This window comes from Lepisosteus platostomus, chromosome 3 (assembly GCF_059453375.1).
Source record: "Lepisosteus platostomus isolate fLepPlt1 chromosome 3, fLepPlt1.hap1, whole genome shotgun sequence".
NCBI classification, from domain to species: Eukaryota; Metazoa; Chordata; class Actinopteri; order Semionotiformes; family Lepisosteidae; genus Lepisosteus; species Lepisosteus platostomus.
The window spans coordinates 70,666,754-70,689,988 of record NC_142613.1 but is presented as its reverse complement, the minus strand read 5'-3'; the positions used below and the strand labels follow the sequence as shown (position 1 = coordinate 70,689,988).

The window sequence follows — 23,235 nt, the reverse complement described above, 5'->3', positions numbered from 1 at the left end:
AGCAGGACATTCATAAATGATATTCTCTTTATAGGCAACATTGGTGAAAATGCCTTCAAGAATGTAATATTTTATTTCATAATATCAGTTTTTGTTTTTCGAACAAAGGTGACCTGGATCAAAATAAGAAATAGTGTTAAAAAATGTAAAGGATGTCACATGTTCTGTCAGTAAAGACTTCACTTACATATGTTGTAAAGTTTAAAGATGGTTTCAAGTCAAAAGGATACCCATAAAAATTCAGTTGGTATTTATTTCTAACTGCTGTGGTATTCAATGTGGTGCTCTGAGTAATTCCTAGAAAAGAAGAACGATTGTAAGCCAACAGTAATAAAACAATTTCACCTGAAGTTTATAAATGCATCTAATATATATTTTAATTGTAAATTGGATTGGGTACAATCATGAAAAAAGTGAGTATTTCACTTGGGTGTTCACAATATTAGCAACATGTATCAGATAAGAGAAGTACTAATAAGAGTCAATGAGTTTGAAACAAGATACTTCTGCATTCAAAGACACACAATGACTGCCCTTTTTCAAACAAAACCTTCACAAACGTGTAATTTAAATGTAATAATCAACTGTGTGGACAAAAAATAATAAAACTCCACTGAAGATATGTAGAATGGAAGCAAATCTACCAGTACTGTACTGTATACAAAAATAAAAATATTAAATTTACTTTGCTTACCAGTCAAATGCTCACTAACAGAGGCAGTTATTAGGACATTTATCTCATCAGGAAAATAGGCCTCCAGAATTCCTGCATACAGGCTATCATAATCAGCAAAGTCTTTGTATGTGATATTAAAAGTAGCCAAACCATCAATCTGAAATAATAGGAAATACACTCAGTATTTATGAAAATAATTGAATGAAACAGAACAATAACAAATTTAGGAAGCTTTTTTAAAATGCAAATGTATTGCATACCAATAAAAATATATATACTCATGATCATGGCAATAATTCCTCTACAATTAGAGACACGAGGGCAAAACTCAAACTTGATGAACTCTTGTACGGATAGAATAAGGAAACATACCTCCATGGTTTTATTTAAAGGGAGCTTTATATTAAAGTAATTCAGTAAAACTGTGACTGTCATTACTCCCTTCACAGGTTTTCCATAAGTATACCTGTAAATAAAAGTATTCCTAAGTTCAGAACATAACGTTAATAACTTCATTTAATAATAAAATAACAAGATAAGAAACTTAACAAGAGGATGAAATCATGCAAAAATGTGTGAAGCACGAGATATCATGAAGTGCAAATAAAATATCATGAAGTGCAAAGGTGATTCACACTAAAGTTTATATTCCAAACAGTCATCTTCTTAGAGCAAACAGCAGATGGAACAAGACCATTACAGTTCTTGTATCTAAAACTCACTTGGCAGTGACAGTCCCACTTACGCCATCTTCATAATTAAACACTGAAGGTGTCTGTATCAATACTTCAAATGTGGGCACCACTGTGAACAACATAATTAACATTTGAAAAAAAGAAATTATTCTAAGCTAATATAACATTAAATGGCAAAGATCAATTTAATAATCTTATTTTTTTCATACAGACAAAAGGCTCACCTATAAGACTCTGCATGGCTTGGCACCTCAGTACCTGTCTGAACTATTATCGCCCTACTCCCCACCTCGCAACCTTCGCTTTTCTCATTCTGGTCTCCTTACTGTCCCCCAAGCCCGTCTACATTGTATGGGCGACAGGGCCTTCTCCTGCTATGCCCCCAAGCTCTGGAACTCTCTCCCCAAGGATATCAGAGAGTCACCTTCTCTAAACTCCTTCAAATCCAGACTCAAAGCCTTCTTCTTTAGAAGAGCCTTTACTTAACTGGTTCCACTCTTTACCCCTCTGCTCCTACTATTCTTAGTACTACCATCCATGGTCTCCTCTATGTATTGTAATTGTGTTTTTTCTTGTGTATTCTTTTTATTTATTGTTGTTGTCATTCTGTAAAGCAATCTGAGAAGCCACCTTTGAAGGCTGTATATAAAATAAAGTTTATTATTATTTATAACAAGCAAGTCTTTGATCAAGTCAATTACTGTACTCTAGACTGGTGTCAAACTCTGCCAATTAATGTTGTTGAAATTACGAACTGCTTAAATTTCATAGGAATGAAAGAATGTGTTTCCTCCCTACATTAAAACAAGACTAAGGCTCTAAGCTGAAAACTGAGTATTAGTTTTCAAATTCTTCCCTGTCCCTTGTTTCTAGTTCTATAATGACCTGAAACTAAAGAAGTTACAAATCAGTGCCTAAGGAAAAGGTTACACCCTACATTGTTTCCTTTCCTGTCAAGAATAATACCTATTGGCATAGACTGTGCTTTTGCAGCCACACTGAAAAACAGCTTACCATATTCAGCAACAATGAAATTCTTTACTGACAGCACCCCCTGAAAAACAGAAAATGCATCACAATCATGAGGACTTTTCTGTCATCTCTGAAGTCTCATGCTTTAAATGCAATATTTTTCCATAAAGTGCATTCATTAGGTCTCCAAAAGCATAGTTTTACTAAAATTATTGTTCTAAATAACTTTAAAAAATGAAGTTGGAAAAACAAACTTGAAAGTCAATTATTTTGAGTTATAAAACTAAAGTATTCAAAACAGCACAACAGATGCAAGCGTAGTATTGGTTTCAGTGTTATACACTGCGGTTTAGTCTGGTTCAAACTTACATTTCCAGAAGCTTCGATAGACCACGTGCCAAGGGGAGGGTTTTCGGATAAATGAAACTCCTGTGATACAACCCCCAGCCTGCTATCCAGTGATAGCCACTGTTGTATCAAATTTCCCTGAGGATCCTGTCGGAAAAAAAACGAATATTATTTTTACTTTGTAAAGCATGAACGGTGATTAATGTAGGTGTACAAATGTACCGAATTTACTTAAAACAAATCAATTTTATGACTTTTCACCTTAAGTACCCGTAATTCTAATTAATCTGTCATGTAAATGGCATACTATGGTCTTTTGCAAGTAATTTGTTAAAATCTCTGACTGTTAAAATACTTGGCAGGAAAACAGATCCCAAAACTATAAACTGTAGAGGAAGCCACGGTCCACCATTTTGTTTCCTAAGTCAGAGCAGTTCGGTGAGTCAAGATGGTGACCGTTCCCTGTTTGCTGGGAACAGAAAGGTGAAAGGAGGTGGGATAGTAATGTAAATAGGTATGAAGAAAAGGGCAGATTGGAGAGGTATTTGATAGCAAACTAGTTCTGCAGATCTTTAATGTGTTCTGATTTTTGTTCCAACAAAAACATTCAATATCATTATAAAAACATTATTAAAGGACCCCAAATAGAACATTATCATCAATTGCAAGATATAGGTGCAAATGTTGCATTTTTTAGATTTCAAACAATAGAAACAGATAGCAATGTTGTAAGTGTAAAATAAACTTCACTTTTTTGGGTATGTTGCTTAAAATATAACAAATTGGACATCTTCAGGAGGAATACAAAAAGCTCACTATGGGAGTGTCGGATATATTGTAATTCACACATTTCTCTGAACACCATTAGATAGTCATCTGAATAAGAGCAGATATCTTAGGGAGAAATAGCAGAATAAATGCTGAATAAGCAAGTTGAAGACAGACTGCATACAGGTCTGCATGCTTCAGTTGTCAGGGACATTATTCAAACCAAGGACTGGGTGCAGAAAAAAAATAATATAAAGAAACAAGCAGAACATTAAAGCATCAATTAGCACAAGTGGTTGAGAGATCAGAGATCAGGTTAAGAGAGATATCAGAAATCAGCACACAGAGGCATTCCTCAGGACCGGTGGAAAACCTCCTTGCTAAACGGTATCAGAATTGAAATACCGGATATGAAGTAAACTTTTTTTCAAGTTAACGAATTTCTTTGTGTTTAGGATGTGAACTGTTTTTGTTCCAATTAATTTCCTCAATTTTATTTTGTTAAAGAAGAGTGCTCCTCAGAGTCCCTCTTGTACGTTTTTACTTTGCGAGAGGATGGTCATGTGTTGTCATTCCTGACCATTTTTTCCTAACCAATTTTCCATTTCCAGGGCAGGAAACTTTAAAGAATTTTTTCTTTCAATTTCCTCACTGTTTTATTTTTATTATAATGGAATAACTGAGCTAGCTCTCTTGTTAGCACATCCTTCTTTGTTGTTTTTTGCACATTGCCTGTTGTTTTTTTTGCACATTGCCTGTTGTTGTTTTTTTGCACATCGTCTGTTGTTGTTTTTTGCACACTGCCTGTTGTCTCTGTCTTTCTTTTGCTACACAATTGTATTGTTGTTGTTGTTGTTGTTTTTTTCTCTTTCTACTACTTATGTCTGAGAGCTAGCTAAATAGCATTTCGTTATACCATATACCATGTATATGAGTGTAATTACAATAAACTTGAAACTTGAACTTGAACTTGATGTGTTTTCACTCACCTTGATGCCTATATCTACTTGGCTCTTAGAAGGCTTCAGGTCAGGGTAAACAGACACAGCCCGGATTTTAACACTCTGCCCTGGCTTGTATTTGGGCCTGTCAGTCTGAATGAAGATAGAGAAGCTCTTTGGGTTGAACTCAAGTTCAGTTTTGTTAGTGAAAACCAGCTTGTTTTGAACATATCCACTCACAACAAGCTGATAACCGGCCTTATCTTTCAGGTTTTCTTTGGGAACCTGGTGGAAAAGGAGAAGAAAAGAACTACCAACAAATCTAAAAAAAAAATATTGACAGAATAACCAATGAAAAATGAATTACAGTATAAGCGTGAAGTCAGAGAAATGTAGCAATGATTGTGGGTGTAGGTTTAGAAAACGGCCTTAGTTTTTAGCTAAACATCTGGCAATTCGTTTCCTAGCCATTTTATCCCATACAGGGCTACAGGGAAGCAATGGGAGCAAGGCAGGGTACACCCTGGACAGGGCACCAACAGCAGTGCTTTGTACAGTGGGAGGAAACCAGAGCACCTGGAGGAAACCCACACTAACACAGGGAAAACATACAAACTAAGCAGCCATATCTCCCTGCACCTCACAACTGGCAGCCTCACTGAAGCTCAGCAGGTGTGAGCCTGGTCAGTACCTGGATGGGAGACCTCCTGGGAAAAACTAAGGTTGCTGCTGGAAGTGGTGTTAGTGGGGCCAGCAGGGGGCGCTCACCCTGTGGTCCATGTGGGTTCTAATGCCCCAGTAAAGTGACGGGGACACTATACTGTAAAACAGGCGCCGTCCTTTGGACGAGACGTAAAACCGAGGTCCTGACTCTCTGTGGTCATTAAAAATCCCAGGGCGTTTCTCGAAAAGAGTAGGGGTGTAACCCCGGCGTCCTGGCCAAATTTCCCATTGGCCCTTACCAATCATGACCTCCTAATAATTCCCCTCTATGAATTGGCTCTCCTCCCCACTGATAGCTGGTGTGTGGTGAGCGTTCTGGTGCACTATGGCTGCCATCGCATCATCCAGGTGGATGCTGCACATTGGTGGTTGAGGGGATCCCCATTACCTGTAAAGCGCTTTAAGTGGAGTGTCCAGAAAAGCGCTATATAAGTGTAAGCAATTATTATTATTATTATTATTATTATTATTAATTATAAGCGAAGAGAGCCACCCAGGTCTATAATCAAACCCAGGACTCCAACACTGTGAGGCAGCAATGCTAACCACCACCAAATTTGGCAATAATAATAAAAACTAGAGTTATTTTTTCAGTAGTGCAGTCAAATCCTAATTACAACAAACGAAGCTAAGAGATATATGGCAATTGAATACTTAATACTTTCGTACTGTATTTGGCTGACAGCCCTGGTGGAGGGTCTGAGCTGTAACACTGCCCTCTCACTTACAAGGAATGAGCCAGGGAGACAGCTGCATATGTGAAGCTGGGGTGCAGGAAGGGTAGTAGAGAAGATGTGCACAGAGTTGTGGACAGCAGGCAAGTATTTATATATAAGAGAAAGGAATTGTAAGATTACATTTTGACAAAACAATTATTGTTGCTTGCAACTTTTTTTGTTATAATAATTCCACGATAACATTTTTGTTCTGCTTTGCAGCACACATTTCACAAAATAGATCAAATCAACTACACTGCCTTTGCTGCACAAAAAAGCGCCTAAATGTGGTGGAAATATACACATGGAGCTCTTGTAAGATTCAAAAAGGTATAAACATTTCACAAGAACCTGTAAACAATACTTACTGAAGGTATCTCTAGTATCCCAATTGAACCTTCAAAAACAAAACAAAATAGCTTGCAATAAATTATTTTTTTAAATCGCAAATTTTGTTCTATGATTAATGTTTATGAATAATTATTTATTTGTCTATTCAAAATTTTGCACATTAATTAAAATTTCTCAAAAGTTAGTTTTTCTTTTTACAGGATTGCTGACAAGAAGAAGATGACTCTGAATTGTGAAAATGACATTAGGGAATAACAAATTGTATCTTCATGTAAAACAAGTAGAGTAAAACCATCTGTGAACAGCATTGCAGAATTCAAACCCTTCCACTCTTCTGTTTCAGGGATATTTAATTTCTAATTACTGTACATACAGTATAATAGAGCTGAATGCTATAACAGTGCAAGAAGGAATATATGAATGCAGGCCTATACTATCAATCTATTATACTATATACTGTATATACTTTATACTATCAATCTATTATATAGATTTCAGGAGCATTTCAATATGAATCCTCTTATAATTTTCTATATATGCTATTTTGACAACTAACCAGTGCAACATAAACTCAACAACCAAAGCTTCTTTTACAATTTGTGATTTTTGAAGGAAAAAAAAATGTGTGAAAGTTTAAACCCACTGGTTTCACTGCCCTTTCTCTAAGACTGCAGGCACCGTATAAGGCTTCAGTCATATGAGCAAGGCAGAATTGCAAAATTATCCAAGTAAATAGGTAGGGAAGGGGGTAAATGTTCTGTTGTCTTCTTCAAAGAGGTTAAGATAAAGCTTCAGGCTACCAAAAGTGTTTCATTTATCCTTCTTGTAACATAATTTGTCATATTATTCAGCTCCCGAATTTGAAAATGCAGCATTCTTTAAAGATAATTAAAGGAATTTTTATTTCAGGTTATGTCAATTCAAGATTGTATTCAACATCCCTTCTGGTGTTACATATTAAAGTATACTGCAACATAAGCACTGTAGAAGAAAGGTAAACGTCAAATCCTGGGCCTTGTGTTTAACAAGAAAAGCAGTTTAAAGATATGTTTAAGAAAAATGAAGGTAACATCAACACTGAATACCCTTGAGGCCGAAGAGCATAATCCATCTTAATATATTAAGCTTTAAACCTTGTTATCTGCTTCGGTAGCAATGAGATCATAATGTATTCTTCTACATTTTTCTGCTACATCTTCTTGCAAAGAATAAATGATTACATTCAAAATATTTTAAACTGTTTAGTGTTATACTCTTATTACATTTTAAGCTCGGATCTTTACAATCTTTCTCACACACAATGCGTTCACTTCCTATTCCGAAATGTCCTACTTGCCTCCTTTAAAAGTGGCTTCGCTTTTAACCAAACTGAAGTTCCCACTGAGGATCTCTGCCATGATTTTGACAAAATCAGGAGGGCTCCTCAAAAGTGCCACCGTCAGTGTGCTGGGGACAGCAGGACGCAAGAATCTGGGTGCTGTGATCAGATAAGAAGGGCTGAAATCAAAAGTAAAAACTAGTAAGTGGTACAGTAGTTCAGTACTGTAAACCCCTATAGGAAACAAACAATTTACCCAACCTTGCACTTTAATGGGTGAAAGAAGTTTATCTCAGATTTTCTGCCTTTGATTGTTACTGTATGATTGCCTTCATCCAGTTTGCAGGTATATATAAATTGAATATGCTTGATGTTGAAAACTGTTAACTAATGTAACAAATTAAACATTGTACATTGCTGGGATTTCAGAAATCTCTGAAGCAGGGCAGCATGGTGGCACAGAGGTTGGCATTGCTGCCTTGCAGAGCTAGGGCCCTGGGTTCAATTCATACGGAGTGTGGAGTTTCTATATTCTCCCCACGTCCCAGGTATTTCTTTTGGGTGCTCTGGTTTCTTCCCACAGTCCAGAGACATGCTGGTACATGCTGACTATGTCACGATCGCTACTCCTCCTCTTAAGGGCTCTCCAGCCCTTCCTTGTTCTGCCCCATTACCTGCACCTGTTTCTGATTTCCATTCCCCCTTAAAAGCCAGACGCAGATGTCACCTGGGGTTCTCTCAGTTTTATTCCTAAGACCTTGTGCAGGTTGTTTGGAGAGCTCTGTGCCGTTCCTAAGAGAGATATTTGAAGAGCACAAAATACTCCATGGCCGACTGTATACAGTACAGAGCTCAGTTGTCAGCTCCTATTGGATTCCCAGCCAGACCTTCTCTATTGCCAGGGGCTCATCTCCAGGAGCCAGTCTCCCCCCAGTCTCCACACCACACAAGTACCACACGAGGGCTGACCGTTGTAATAAGGATCTGTAGGGAACTCTCCACAGTGTTCTCTGGAATGAACCAGAACACAAGGAAGTTTCCCAATTTACTTTCCACATTGTGCTGCTTCTCTGGGGAACACTGGTGCTTCCCAGCTGCTGGCTACTCTTCTTTGGAACTCCCTGGGATGGGCTTCCATCCTGTTGCCTCCATCATTGGAAATTTCCCTCTTCTTCCAAAGGGAAATCTGGTACTGGCCACTGGAGGTAGGGCCTCACTTTGGCTGCCACCTACTGTACGCCACCTCTCCACACTTGCACAAAAATCAGTATTGTCCGCTTTATTGTAGTTTGCTTTTCTCCCATGCAAGAGCTCCAAGACTGACCCTAGCTTATCATCCTCTGCTAGTAACATAACCAGGGAACCAGCATGATTCGTTGCTTAATGGCTCTCCTCCTGTGTGGGCAGATTGTCGTCGTCTGCTCCTGGGAGAATTGATTTCCTGTCTGTGTGCCTGCTGGGGAGACCATCCTTGACCAGATGCACCGCTGCTTCCCAAAACAGGCAGGGACACTGTGGAATATGCTGTTTTGCCGACTGTCTCTAGTGCATTCACCTGCCTCACTCTCACGGCCTCAGACTCACATTCTCTCTTGGACTGGGAAGATAGAGACACATTGCTTGTTCTCTGCCACAGGTTCGCGCTTCTCTTCAATATTGGAGGTCGGAAAGCCCCCCTGCTCTTAAAGCTTCAGGCCATTTGTTGCTCATAGCCTGAAGTTATCACCAAGTGGGCATTTTACAGAGTGAGCTATGTCAGAAAAAGTCAATACAACTGTCTTCTCTTGTGGTACATGGGGAAGGCATCTTTACAAAATGCAGGAGATGTAATAAGAAGACTTTTTACACTGTGTTAGGAAAATCTTTTAGGGCAGTTGTTCCCAATCCAGGTCCTCAAGGACCACTTTTCCTTCTGGGTTTTGCTTTAGCTGAGTTATTCCTTAACCACAAGCTAACTGATTTCGGTTCTCAATGTGGGGCACATTCTAAGATCTGCTTTCTGCTCTTTATTGGTCAAACGGGAATTGTGATTGTTTCAGAACAGTTTCGGGACTCTTTTAGGTGCATTGCCTAAAACATCCCTGTATGGAAAAAGAGCAAGATGAGAAGATTTGTGAAATTCTTCAGTCATGCTGTAGTGTGCAAGAGCACCCTTGAATTCAGGGTATTTCTGAAATATCCAGCGCACAGGAACGTTATTCAACTGTCTAAGCAAACAATTACATAAATTAAAAATATTTTTTTACTAAAAATAATCCATTAGCACTGGAGAAATCACCTAGATAAAAAACAGCAAACCAAGTAGTCCCCCAGGACTAAGGCAAGGAACCACTGTTTAACAGCATACAAATTGTATACAATGAACTAATGCAATGTGAATACTATCTGTGTGTGGTTAATGTCTGATATTGCTTTGTATCAGATTTCCCTTTAAAGGTACCAGACACAAACCACTACCATGTTGTGGCCTGTGTGTACATTACTTGAATTTTAATAGTATATACTGTTACAAATGGAGCTGGACGGATATTTTAAAACAATGACACAACACACAACAAAACATGTTATTCTATATATAGTATTTATAAACAAGGTGCTTCAAAGGCCTGACATCCTGGTCACCCAGAAAACCCCAGACTGCTTAACTCTTAATACGCCTACAGAGGCCACACAAGAGATAATAATGTTTCTTTATTAGCCCTATACAATTTCTTGCATTAGGAATTAATCTTTTCGCATACCCCAGCTTTTCTCAATGAGACACAGACACACAGACAGGGAGAGAAGCTTGGGGTCAGAGCGCAGGGTCAGCCATTGTACAGCACCCCTGGAGCAGTTGGGGTTAAGGGCCTTGCTCAGGGGCCCAACGGAGTAGGATTCCTTTGCCAGCTGCAGGATTTGCACCCTAGATACCACAAAATAAATGGGGAACCCATATGCCTATCCATAAAATGCACCCTAATCAGGAAAGACGTTTCTAACTGAGTTAACAGGAAACCCAAGTTCCCTAAAAACACTGAATAGCAGGCTCTCTCTAACAAGGTTCAAATACTGAGCTCTGGTCAGGACTGATTTGGATGATCACGAAGTAGGGGCTCTCGCCTGGCACAGGCTTCAAGTCCCAACCTCTCTCTTCTCCCTCTGCTCTCCTTTTTTTGTCCTTCTGTCCTGCTCCTTTTTCTCTCCTGTGCTCTTAATTTCAATTTATACTGTGTCTTCCTGCCCTGCTCCTTTGCAATCATTAATCCAAACATCCTCTCTGCTTTGAAGTTAGAAGTGTTTACTCTTCCCAGTGTCACAAACATTATCTGAAATCTAAGAGACACTTCTCAAGTCACCCAAAGCTGTAACAATACTATTCTGCCATAAGGTGGTCCTGCCATAAGACTTGAGCGACCTTGTTGCCCCAGTTTAACAAAAATCAAAACAACAAACATACATGCATCCACTCCAAACCCATTTTAGTCAATTTTCACCTGTGTTGTAGTAGTGTTAGTAATTGGTACAGTATTGTCCTGGAAAAATAAAAAGGTTGTTAAGAGTGTTTTTTAAAAATGTAAATGCTTCTGTTTGAGAACTGTTTAGTCACCCAGCACTAAATCCTTCAGTCTATGGTTCTTGTAAGCTATTAAAAATGGATTAAAAATGAAATTAAATGTAATTAAATCCAAACAGAATAAATGGGTAAATTTAGGCAATTTGATGCAATGATTAAGAATGTTAATGTTCATGAACAAATAAATTGAGTTTTCAAGAGTTTTGTTTTTACTAACCCAATAACTAACTCAACCTGTTTTGGAAATCTGTCCAACACTATGTTGTGTGTATAGAAAATTAAAATGTTACTTTTTAAATAATTACAATCACGTCATTTTATTTATGCTGTTTAATTTATTTTTTATAAAACCCCTGATATTTTGATCTTGATGTTTCAAGATCCTCTTTAGATTGTGTAGAAATGACAAATACTGTACTTCTGACTTTTTAAAAATCATTTCAGGTGCCCAAACCTTCTTTATCTGAGACTACACATAAACACCAATCATTCCAGTTTCTCAGCCTAAAATAAATCTCTGCACATCCATTTTCTACGGAAGCCTGTTTCCGCCAGGGGGTAAAAAAAGGCGCTATGATATCTCGCAATTGTGACTTGATATCTCAGAATTCCGACTTTATACTACATCTCGCAATTGCGACGTTTTAGCTCACATTTGCGACTTTGAAATAGCCCACATTTCATTGTCTGTCCCTTTGTTATTGTAACAGATTCGGGTTCTAGGGCTTGTGCCCTCGCCGCTTCCACCCTAGTTCGTGCCTCACTGCATGGGCCCAAACCCAGGTCTTGCCAGCTGAGCTAAAGAACACTTTCTTTAACCTGGTATGCGCAGGGGAGGGCGGTGCCGTCACCACACTGCAACCAGATCTTACAACCTGTATGTCGGCCGTTCCGTTACACCATATTCATAAATCGTACAGGATCATAGGATATATAGATCTGAAGACTTGTCTTGTACAGTGCCCTAATAAAAATCAATTACACTAATTTTTATGGAATCCCATTTCCGCCAGTGAGGCTTCCATAGTACATGGGTGGAGTAGTGGACGGTGGGCTTTTTAAAAAAGTTTTTAAACACCAGAAATACAAAAACGCAGACAGAATATGAAAAAAGATACAGAAATAGATACTTCACATCCAGAGGAATTCACAATTATAAAAGCTGAAACTTAACTTTTTTACATATTTCCATTGTATGTCCCTTTTTACTTAAAAAAGAAGGTCTTCTTTAGCTCAGCTGGCAAGACCTGGGTCCGAGCCCATGCAGTGAGGCACGAACTAAGGTGGGAGCGGCGAGGGCACCAGCCCTAGAACCCGAATCTGTTACAATAACAAAAGGACAGACAATGAAATGTGGGCTTTCGAAGTCGCAATTCCGAGATATAAAGTCAGAATTCTGAGTTTTCAAATTGTAATTCTGAGTTTTCAAGTCGCAATTCTGAGATATAAAGTCGTAATTCTGAGTTTTTAAGTCGCAGTTCTGAGATATGACGTCGTAATTCTGAGTTTTTAAATCATAAATATGAAGTCGCAATTCTGAGTTTTTAAGTCGCAATTCAGAGATACTAAATCGTAATTGCGAGATACCACAGCGCATTTTTTTACTCCCTGGCGGAAACGGGCTTCCATAATTTTCTAAGCAACAAAGAAAAACAAAAACCTCTGTTTGCCCAGAGGTCTTGGCATCTGTTACCTTGCAACGGTATTTTGCAGTCTCCCGGAGATTACAAGGATCCCGTAAATGACAAAAACTTTAAGCCGCATCATTCTCAAGGACTTCAAGCACCTGTGCCAAGCCACATTTAAGACAAGGACCCCTCTGCAACACACACTGTTCACCTCCTCTGTCAAAACTCCACCTACTGTTCCACACTCGGTCTCGTAATGGTCTCATGGTGAAAAGACGAAGTGTCCTTTTACCTGTTTCTACAGCCTTATAGAATTACACCCATTTTTTGTCAGTGCATTGCATAATTATTTGAATCGAATAGCTTACAGCTTTCTTTTGATTCTGTTTAGTAGTCATCGTGGCTCTCTTCTACTACTAGGTCTTAGAGGTTCAGAAGTTACTTTTTTGTTGGATATGCTGTAGTCATCCCAATTGCTTCTTCTCAGTCTTCTTCTTTCTCTTCTTTTAAGAAGGCTCCACAGGCAAAATGTTGTGTTTTTCTTTTTAGCATGATATAAACCATTACTTTTTCCTTAAAAAGGCTGGTTCCTGGTGATGTAATGGGAGAAGCCAACAACAAGCAAGCAGCTAACTTTCACCTGTTTGTAGGCCTTTTTTCGGTGCCAATTTCAGCCCACATTTGTCCACATTGTAATGCGGCAGTATCATGTTATTTGATCTTTACAAAAATACACGTTTAAAAATTGCTCTTTCAGAGAAGAAAAATAAAAGGAAACCTGAGTTCATGATGCTGGCAAGGTAATGTAGAGCGAGAAGTTGCTTCCTCACAGACCGTGTGCCCAAGGATCAAGTCTGGATGAGGTCACACTCTGTGTGGAGTCAGTATGGTCTAATTTAACTGTGTAGGATTTTATCAGGTACTCTGTTTTGATTTATCCTACTCTCTAAAACTGTCCCCTACAGTATATGTATAGTGTGTAAGTGTGCCCTGTGAAAGACATACCATATAGGGTGCATCCCATCTTATACCCGCTATCTGCCAGATTAGTCTCTGGTTCACCATGACCTCGTACTGGAAGAAGTGCTTATTACAAATAGGTGAATGGACAGACTTTGGTTATGGTGCATTTCTTGATTCTGGCATTCAGAGGGTTAATGTAATGTAATCTCACAGTTTCAGGCAATTTATCTTGGGCATGACCAGGGTTTCTATATTTGGTATTATCTTTCAATTTGTGAATGATTCCCAGAAAATGACTAAACCTACAGCATTAATATACGTGGTAACTTAATACTCCACGGTGTATTGTGTACTCAAATTGAAAGGATCTCTAGTGGTGTGTTACACAATACACAAGTGGGAGCATCTTAAAAATTTGAGTCACCACCTTTCATTTAACAAGAGGCTTTGCATATCAATATAATACCATTGCTGTTTTTGTCCTTCCCATAATGTTCAGGAAGTTAGTTTCACTCTATCTGCTTATCAAATATGTGTCTTGAATAAGCTTTTTATGCTCTTTGGTTTAGCTGGCTGCTCCCACTACTATCAAGGATAAAAAAAAAGGAAATAATTCAAAGTAAAAAAGAAAACCTCAAGTGATAAACAATCATCTTTGATCTTCTTACAGTATATGACTATTTTTTCCCTGAACAAATAACTATCATTAGCTTTATGTTCTGCACATAATTGAGCTGAACTGAGACCTTTTAAACTTCTGTTCTTTTAGTAAGGTGAAGCCTAGCCTTATAATACTGTCTTACGTGATGCAAATTTACAATTTACAGGTCATCTATATCCCTATTGACAGTTGGATCTGAAATGTAGCAGGAAACATCAACAAGACCCCAAGACACATCTACACTGCACTGATGAACCCCACACCTCAAAAAAGGGTGAAGCTACAGAATGTTCTACAGAATTTTATCCAAAATTAAATACTTTATTTGGGATTGTTTTAGTACAATGACAATTTGAAGCCTTTATATATTTTGGATTAACATAACTTTACACTTTGAATGTGTAAAGAATAACAAGCAAACAGTAATGATCCGGAAGGTATTTTGGTAATACCCGTGTTCTAGAACAGTGGCTCTCAAACTGTGGTACGCGTACCGGCAGTGGTACGTGGAGTGCCGCCAAGTGGTACGCCAAATGACCCTGGAACTTTGTCGTGTGCGCTGAAAAATCGGGACGGGTTTTCATATTTTGTATTTTAATACGTGTCAAATACGCAGCCTACGTACTACGATACAGTTCGCGCTAATACTTCAGTGGACACAAGAGATACTCTGTAATTCTATACCACTCTATAGGAATGCGTGCTACGGATGCAAGTGACCAATTGTATTTAAAAAAAGCTACTGTATCTCCAGCAAATAGGGAGAAAGGAGAATGTGCGTGATTTTGGAACAATGCCAACGTTGTAAACACAGGAATGCATAGAAATGCGTGCTACGAACGCAGGTAATCTTGTGAGCACACGAAAGCGTGATAACAGAAAAATATTTAAGAACTGTTCTAATTTGAGAAAAATACACCTAGCGTCTCTGTGTTTCGCTCCCATGCGCATGAAATAAAAACTTTAAATAAATACGGAAATAAAAACGGAAACGCGGAAAAATGCAAGCTTGCGTATTGCTAAAGCAGGTAAGCTACACTATTTTTGAAGAACCTTATTTACCGTTGGTAAAAGAGCTGACACGTATTATGTGTAGAGAAAAAGCTGCTAAACAGCTCGACCTGCTGCCCCCCTCCCCCTGAAAGACACAGTCATTCATAGAATTATTGAAATGAAGGATTATATCAAAAGTACACTGATAGAGCGCGTTAAGATGAGCAGATGTTTTTCACTGCAATTAGATGAATCTGTAGTCGATTTGGCCAATTTACTCGTTTACGTTAGATACGAGTTTGAGGGCATGTCCCATGAAGACTTTTTGTTCTGTAAACCGCTACCAACATGAACTACAGGAGAGCACATATTTCAGCTTCCGAATGAATTTATCGAAGAGAATGGCCTCGACTGGATAAAATGCGTCTGAGTTTGTACAGACGGTGGTAGAGCCGACATAACGGTGTAGTTGCACGAAATAGAGAGGTTGCTCCAGAAATTAATGTACGCATTTCAACATCCACCGCGAGAACTTTGCCGTCAAGAAAATACCTGACGATTTAATATCTGTTAGACTCGGTTGTGAATTGTATCAAGGCTCGAAAAATTAATTCACATCTGCTTTGCTCACCTTAACAGGCTCACCCCTCTCACTGAAATGGTGCTTTTTTATTAGTTGTTGTTAATGTTTTTTTTTCTGTAAAACACTTTGAGAAGCCACCTTTAAATGCGCTTTATCAAATAAAGTTTATTATTGTAATATTTATTATATGTATGTGTGAGTGTGTGTGCACGCGCGCTCATGTTGGTCATTGAGAATTTCTGGGGTTCCTATGAGAAGATGACTTGTAGGTGGTACTTGGATGCTTTGGTTGGATTAGGGGTGGTACTTGGTCCAAAAAGTTTGAGAACCACTGTTCTAGAAGAACAAAGAGAAAATATGAGAACAGACATTGAAGGCCTTAAAGGCCTGTACTTGTCAGGAATATACTTCAGCTTGCAAAGCAGATTAATCCCAGCGAGAATTAACTGGTCAAAGGGAGAACAGTACTTAGAGTATATGTGTTTCCCATTCAGCAGGTCTGACTGAAAGTCTACAAATTTGAAAAAGAAAGATCCAAAAATAAAGCAAGTTTTGTAAATTATTGCCATGTTGGACATGAACAGCAGCAGACCACAGGTTTCCAGAGCAAAACACAGTGAGTTTCTCTGTATACCATGTTTATGATGTAAAAAATGTTGAATAACTCACAAATGCTGATGAATAAAGCAGAAATAGCACGAAATACCAATATCACAATAACTAACACAAAGAATAAAATTCACTTGGGGCTGGCACAGTGGTTCGTATTGCTGCCTCACAGTTGTGGGGCCTTGAGTTCAATTCTGGACCAGGGGTGCTGTGCGGAGTTTGTATCTTCCCGCCACACTTGTGTGGGTTTTCTCTGGGTACTCTGGTTCCCTCTCACAGTCCAAAGGCATACAGTTAACTGACTTCTAGGAAAAACAGCCCTAGCTGAGAGCGTGGATATCTATGTGTCCACTTTGCAATGGACTGGCGTCCTGTCCAGGATGTATCCTGTCTTGTACCTGTTGCTTGCCAGGACAGGCTCTGGCTTCCCAACAATCCTGAATGTGAAGAAGCTGACAGAAAATGGATGGATGGATAAAATTCACTAACAAGTCTTAGTCATAAAGGTAAATGTTTCTATCATATTTAAATACCTTTTTTATTTTAAAAAAGAATATTAAAGATGCACAAAACCACTATGAAGAACAGGATGTAAATAGTAAAAAACATTCAACTTACAGTAAATATGGTTTATTCGTATCATATGCTGTATTGCATGGACACTTCTGAAAATACTCATTTAAAAGTTTAGGCAAAATTAAGACCTTCAATAAAATAACCTCTTATATTGCAGCGTTATTTTTATTGTTTCATTTTGTTACACTGAAAAATAATGTTCCTGTATTTATCCAAGAATAAAATTTATATCCGTTTATTATTGACTACAAAGATTTTAAAACACTGTTTACGATATGAAAACTGAAAATTATTAACGTTAATGGTCAAATGGTGAATATTTATGTGACATATTCTTCTCATATGTGATGCTAGACCCCATATCCACAGTGAGAGATAATTTGCAAACTCTTCCTTCAACTTAGGTACTTATTCATACTGGAAATTCAGTGCTCCATTTATCTGCGTTGATTTCTTTTATAAATTATTTGACTTCATCCCTTCCGCAAAGCTTAGTGTACAGAGTCTGTGTACAGAGATCAGTAGCAGACAATGCAGGTAGTTTTTTAAAGCGCTTTTCTAGGTGCGTTGTTTCCGCTCAATTGTAGCTCTGTATTGTAACTGGATCTGCAAGCTCTCATGGCTTTAAACCTTGTAAGTATTCGTGCATAGAAAACTTGCTGCCTCCAATGTTTTAAAATAAGGTTGGGGGTAACACAAACCGCATTATTCCTTACTCCTTCCTTGATACTCTGTCGAAGAACTGCCGAAATATCGATTTACCGCCAACATGCAAAACTAAATTGTATGTATACGGATTGATTAATCGTGTTCAGCACCTACGTAAAATCTAAAACAGCAGCATTATCATTTCGAACACCAAATATTTCATTCAGTTTAATGAGTCAAACAACGAAAATAAACCCAAACAAAACTGCCAGCGGAATCAATTCACTTTGCTGAGGTTAAAGTTGAAAGGTCATACATTGTATTTCCTTTTTACTCTCGGCTCTCACTCTCAGAGAACATGACAACGTTGAGAGCGTTTAATTGCGATGATCTGTTTAAATTCAATAACATGTGAGTCTAAAGAGGTATTTAATTATCTTTTAAATAAGATTGTGTTATTTATCATGATACTTCAATTTTTAGCCGTTTCTATGTTCATTCAAATCGTCATGATTTTCAGCAAGTCGTTACTTAAAAACAAATACACGCACAGAATTTCGATTTAAAACGTGTTTCTTGTTTCCCTTTGTTGTAGTTGACACGATTAAGAAAATACGCCGTGAGATACCATTTTTAATAACACTTTAATAATAAAGTCATATTGTTTTGTTTTCGTAGATTATGAAGCCATCGCGCCACTAGTAACTTAATTTATTCGTGCTAAATATCAGTTATTTATGGCTTGTCCAACTTTCTTTATATTATAACGGGAAAAGCTAAGGTGTCTGACGCTTGATACGTCTTTTAAAAATGAACCCATCAGCGCATTACAAGAAAGACATTTTCGGAGAAGTTTCACTCTATGATGAAAATAGAAATACTACGCGATTTAGGTAAACGTTAGACGTAAGGATAGCACACCATTTGACACGTAGGTTTTTAAATTAAAAGGTGACTGCAGTAGATTTTTTAAAATCACATTACAAAATGTTAAGAAAGTAACAAATTAAAGCGTTTGTTGTTTAATGTGTTTTTCTACTCTCAGCTTTCTTTCTCTCTTTCTTGCAGTAATCTGGATCCACTCACAGAAACCGTATCCTTTTTGAATGAAACAATTATCAAACCATAGAAAGATTTCGCATTCGTTATTCGACATTGGTGAATATTGAAACTCTTATATTGAAATCATATTTCGTGCACTACACTAAAAACGATGTGCTTCAGGTTCAAGAGTCGCGTCTTTGGTTAAAAAAAAGGTTGTATAGTGTTTTTTTACAACAAATTAACAGAAGTTGACATACCATAAGTAAACCAAGCAACAGTTGTTGTTTTTTTTAATTAAACTTGGTAAGGACCAGTACCTTTTATTTTTACTAAACTTAAACCCTGTATAGAGTAAGCACAATTTCTTAATGTAATGGTGGATGAAGTCCTTCTCAGTACTCTTACAAAAACCTGTTTCACTAATCTTTCATCTTCATTTTGATGTATGCCAAATATATTGATTTTTTACTATGCTTTATAAACAATTATCCTGAAGTGTATGTTAAGGCTTTTAAACCCACATCCTGGTGTCAGTATTTGTGTCAGTACATGTGTCCGCTGTTCTGTTTTTTAACATGTGAAACAGTATGGGATCCCATTTTACCTTCAGTATCTGGCTCACTGGCCTGAGTACTTCATTGTGGCAGAAGCACCTGGAGGGGAACTAATGGGTTATAGTAAGTCCTTTTGTTTTTGTTGGCATCACTTTTCTTGCAGTGAGAAATTACTCCTTCATTTAAAACCGTTCTGTAATCCACCCCTCATTTTCTCCTGTCTGAGGCTACAGGGGTAAACTAAGACATGAAAACCACACATCTGGAAATTCCACAATTTGCTGGGCATAACAAGAAATAATTTGCCAGCAGCCATATCACCCTGCAACTCACAACTGGCAGCCCACTGAAGCTCAGCAGGTGTGAGCCTGGTCAGTACCTGGATGGGAGACCTCCTGGGAAAAACTAAGCTTGCTGCTGGAAGAGGTGTTAGTGGGGCCAGCAGGGGGCGCTCACCCTGCGGTCCATGTGGGTCCTAATGCCCCAGTAAAGTGACAGGGACACTTTACCATAAACAGGCGCCGTCCTTCGGATGAGACGTAAAACTGAGGTCTTGACTCTCTGTGGTTATTAAAAATCCCAGGGCGTTTCTCGAAAAGACCCCGGCATCCTGGCCAAATTTCCCATTGGCCCTTACCAATCATGGCCTCCTAATAATCCCCCTCTACGATCCCCCTCTTCATCACTCTGCTCTCCTCCCCACTGATAGCTGATGTGTGGTGAGCGTTCTGGCGCACTATGGCTGCCGTCGCATCATCCAGGTGGGGCTGCACACTGGTGGTGGTGGAGGGGATCCCCATTACCTGATAAACGCTTTGAGTGGAGTGTCCAGAAAAGCACTATATAAGTGTAAGCAATTATTATTATTATTATTATTATGATTATTATTATTATTGGTGCCTCTAAAGCTGCCCATGCTACAATTGCCTTATGGAAGGCTCCTTTGTGGTTTCTCGATGCTTTGATTCTGTTTATCGGAATGCCGTGAGAATCACCGGGAGCTTGAAGCGCTCTCTGTTTTCCTTTCTGTACAGTCATGGGAAAAGCGGAAGGCTCGGTAGCTCGGGAAGAGTGGCACGGGCACGTCACAGCTCTCTCCGTTGCCCCAGAGTTCAGGAGGCTCGGACTGGCAGCCAAGCTAATGGAGTTGCTGGAAGAGATCTCCGAGAGGTAAAACTGTATGATTTGTCAATAAGGGCAGCACGGTGGTGCAGTTAGCATTGCTGCCTCGCTGCGCTGGGGCTCAGGGTTCGATTCCAGACCTGGGGTGCAATCTTGAGTTTACGTGTTCCCCCCATGTTTGCATGGGTTTCCTCCCTCAAACCAAAAACAGACTGCTAAGTTAATTGTCTCTGGGGAAAAGCATGCATGTGTCTGTCTGTGTGTGCCCTGCAAAGGACCTGGGTCTTGCTGCGGTTGTATCCTGCCTTGTGCCCATTGCTTGCCAGGATAGGCTCTGGCTTCCCTGCAGCCCTGAATTGAATAATGCTGTTAGGACACGGTTGAATTTCTCGATAATACACACGTAACTAAAGTGCATAAGCACGTATCTCCTGTTTTGGATTTCTTGCACTAGCTACTACTGTATTTCGGAATAAAAATCAAAATACTGCACTCGCCTACAAGGACTTGTTCAGTTGGGCTTTTGACTACATCAATGAGCTATTTAGCTCCCTTTTATACCTACATGCTGTTTGTGATCTTCAGGCTTCAGCCTTAATTATGTTCCCGAAATGATGCCTCAATATCTGGGAGGCTATGTTGTCTGCTCTCTGGTTTCAAGACTGCAGTATTCTCCCCAGTATATATTGCAAGCCAGTCAATGCTTGAGTACTTTCTCATGCTAAAGCTTTACCGTTGAGGTAAGAATAGATATTAGCGTCTATCCATCAATGACTAAGTGTAAGAACCCAATAAAATTAAATGCAAGCAGCATTGGAGCCCAGATAGCTGTTGGTGGAGCATCAGACTTTTATGGGGTGGAGTGGTGGCTCTGTGGGTAAGGATCTGCGCCTGTGGCTAGAAGGTTGTCGGTTCAAATCCCACAGGTGGCAGAGGAATCCTGCTCCGTTGGGCTCCTGAGCAAGGCCCTTAACCCCAGCTGCTCCAGGGGCGCTGTACAATGGTAGACCCTGCACTCTGACCCCAGGCTCTCTCCCTGTCTGTGTGTCTCATGGAGAGCAAGCTGGGGTATGCGAAAAGATAATTCCTAATGCAAGAAATTGTAAGGGTGAATAAAGTGATGTTAGTTAAACATTGTGCTTAAACTTTATAATGAAAGCTGTTTTATGTGCATTTTAAATGAACCAAATAAAAATATCAATATTTTGTAACATTACAGGGGCAAACCTAGCTATTTTAATGATTCATATCAATAAGATTATTTTGATAAATGCAGGTAAGCAGAATCAGTGCTTTTTGTGCGGTTTCTCCATCAGAAACTATCGTCATGGCACTTAACCAGTTTTATATTTATATGCTTTGAACTTTGTTCTCTTTTGCATTTGTCCAGGAAAGGAGGCTTCTTTGTGGACCTATTTGTACGCGTTTCCAACCAGGTAGCTGTGAACATGTATAAGCAACTGGGTTATAGCGTCTACAGGACAGTCATAGAGTACTATTCTGCCAGCAATGGGGAGCCAGATGAAGATGCTTATGGTAAGCTTTCCTGTCCTAAGAAGGAAACCTTGCACCTCAGATTAGCTTGTGTTGTTGTGAGTTGTATTAAAAAGAACACCACAGTACACATTTTCCCTTCTCGATACTGGTTTGTACAAAATTTGCAGATTATACCAGGAAATTAACGTGTACTTCTCTAGTGTGCATTCAATTATTTTTCTCTTTCTTGAAGAACTAAATTAAAATAACCACATCATGACTTTAGACAATTTTTTGTTTACTGTGAATATCTGTTATTTTTAGTCATCTGAATGTCTGCTCTATGCTACTCAGGAAACCACGCAAATCTTATTATCCAACATTTTCATTGTTTCAATAATTTTAACCTAACCTCACATAAAGGATCTCCATATTGCTGTACATGGTACCAATTAATTTCAAGTGGTTATTTGACAGACATCAGCATTTTAGTTGTATGCAAGTGAACTCATGGTAACCTCATTTTCCAACAGATATGCGGAAAGCCTTGTCCAGAGACACAGAGAAGAAGTCAATTATTCCACTTCCTCATCCTGTGAGACCTGAAGATATTGAATAACTATAGGCTGTGGTTCTCCAGCAGTTGAGTCCCCTTTACGATTACAGTTGCTTTCTGCAAATTATGGTGAAGAGTTTTGAGCACGAACAGCACAAAACTGCCTTTAAAATTGTTGGTTTTGCCAATTTGGAATCTAAATCTTTCCTTTTGTCAGGATAATTTTCACATTGCCTCAACACAATTACCCGTAGTGCTAATAAAATCAATGCAAACTCCAAGCATTGAACCTATTTAAATCTCTATAGATTTAATTTTTAAATATCACACAAAGGTGTTTTTTCTAACTCTAGATCCTCTTAAGATAACCAGTGATAAAGATTAAAGGTTCGGCACCTTAGTCATCCTTTCTTGACATTTTTGGTCTTAATGATGAAGACCATATCTTTTGTGTGAGGCTTATTTCTCAGTAAAAAACATTAGATCCCAAACTTGTTGAAATGAAAATAGTATAGACTCAGGCAAAAGATGTTTTTAGAGGCTTAAAGACGAGTCTAATGAGTTCTCTATATTTGAAACATGACTGCTTGAGAACCACAGCTTTTCTGTAAAATATTTTTTTTTAATTTAAAGTTTGAAATATGCATTTCCCTGTAGCAATGTAAATCAAGTAGAATTAAACAGATATTAAAGTCAAGATAATAAAGGATATATATGATGCCCATTTCATTTTGCACCATATTATAAACTATTAGTTC

At 38.5% G+C, this 23,235-nt stretch overlaps 2 protein-coding genes across 2 annotated transcripts in view; one reads left to right on the top strand and one right to left on the bottom strand.

Moving 5' to 3' along the window:
• cd109 (CD109 molecule) overlaps positions 1 to 12,937 on the bottom strand; it is a 37,842-nt gene extending 24,905 nt beyond the window's left edge. The window contains exons 1-10 of the mRNA XM_088626662.1: positions 12,758 to 12,937; positions 7,527 to 7,687; positions 6,208 to 6,236; positions 4,449 to 4,685; positions 2,713 to 2,838; positions 2,386 to 2,425; positions 1,399 to 1,480; positions 1,049 to 1,142; positions 695 to 833; positions 188 to 297 (exon numbers count right to left, since the gene is read on the bottom strand). Coding sequence (XP_088482788.1) covers positions 188 to 297; positions 695 to 833; positions 1,049 to 1,142; positions 1,399 to 1,480; positions 2,386 to 2,425; positions 2,713 to 2,838; positions 4,449 to 4,685; positions 6,208 to 6,236; positions 7,527 to 7,687; positions 12,758 to 12,831 — 1,092 coding nt within the window. The 5' untranslated portion in view covers positions 12,832 to 12,937. The remainder of the gene's footprint in view (positions 1 to 187; positions 298 to 694; positions 834 to 1,048; positions 1,143 to 1,398; positions 1,481 to 2,385; positions 2,426 to 2,712; positions 2,839 to 4,448; positions 4,686 to 6,207; positions 6,237 to 7,526; positions 7,688 to 12,757) is intronic.
• Positions 12,938 to 18,002: 5,065 nt separating this feature from the next.
• On the top strand, positions 18,003 to 23,201 carry naa20 (N-alpha-acetyltransferase 20, NatB catalytic subunit). Its single transcript, XM_088626661.1, has 6 exons — positions 18,003 to 18,136; positions 18,794 to 18,818; positions 19,356 to 19,446; positions 20,358 to 20,493; positions 21,836 to 21,981; positions 22,455 to 23,201. Exons 1-6 carry the CDS (start codon positions 18,084 to 18,086, stop codon positions 22,538 to 22,540), a joined length of 537 nt encoding a protein of 178 aa, XP_088482787.1. The 5' UTR covers positions 18,003 to 18,083; the 3' UTR covers positions 22,541 to 23,201.
• Positions 23,202 to 23,235: the final 34 nt, after the last annotated feature.

Coding starts and splice junctions, on each gene's coding strand:
- naa20 (XM_088626661.1), top strand. CDS start 18,084: ATGACAACGTTGAGAGCGTTTAATTGCGATGATCTGTTTAAATTCAAT. Junction 18,137..18,793: donor CTGTTTAAATTCAATAACAT/GTGAGTCTAAAG, acceptor TCTTTCTTGCAG/TAATCTGGATCCACTCACAG. Junction 19,447..20,357: donor AGGGGAACTAATGGGTTATA/GTAAGTCCTTTT, acceptor CTTTCTGTACAG/TCATGGGAAAAGCGGAAGGC.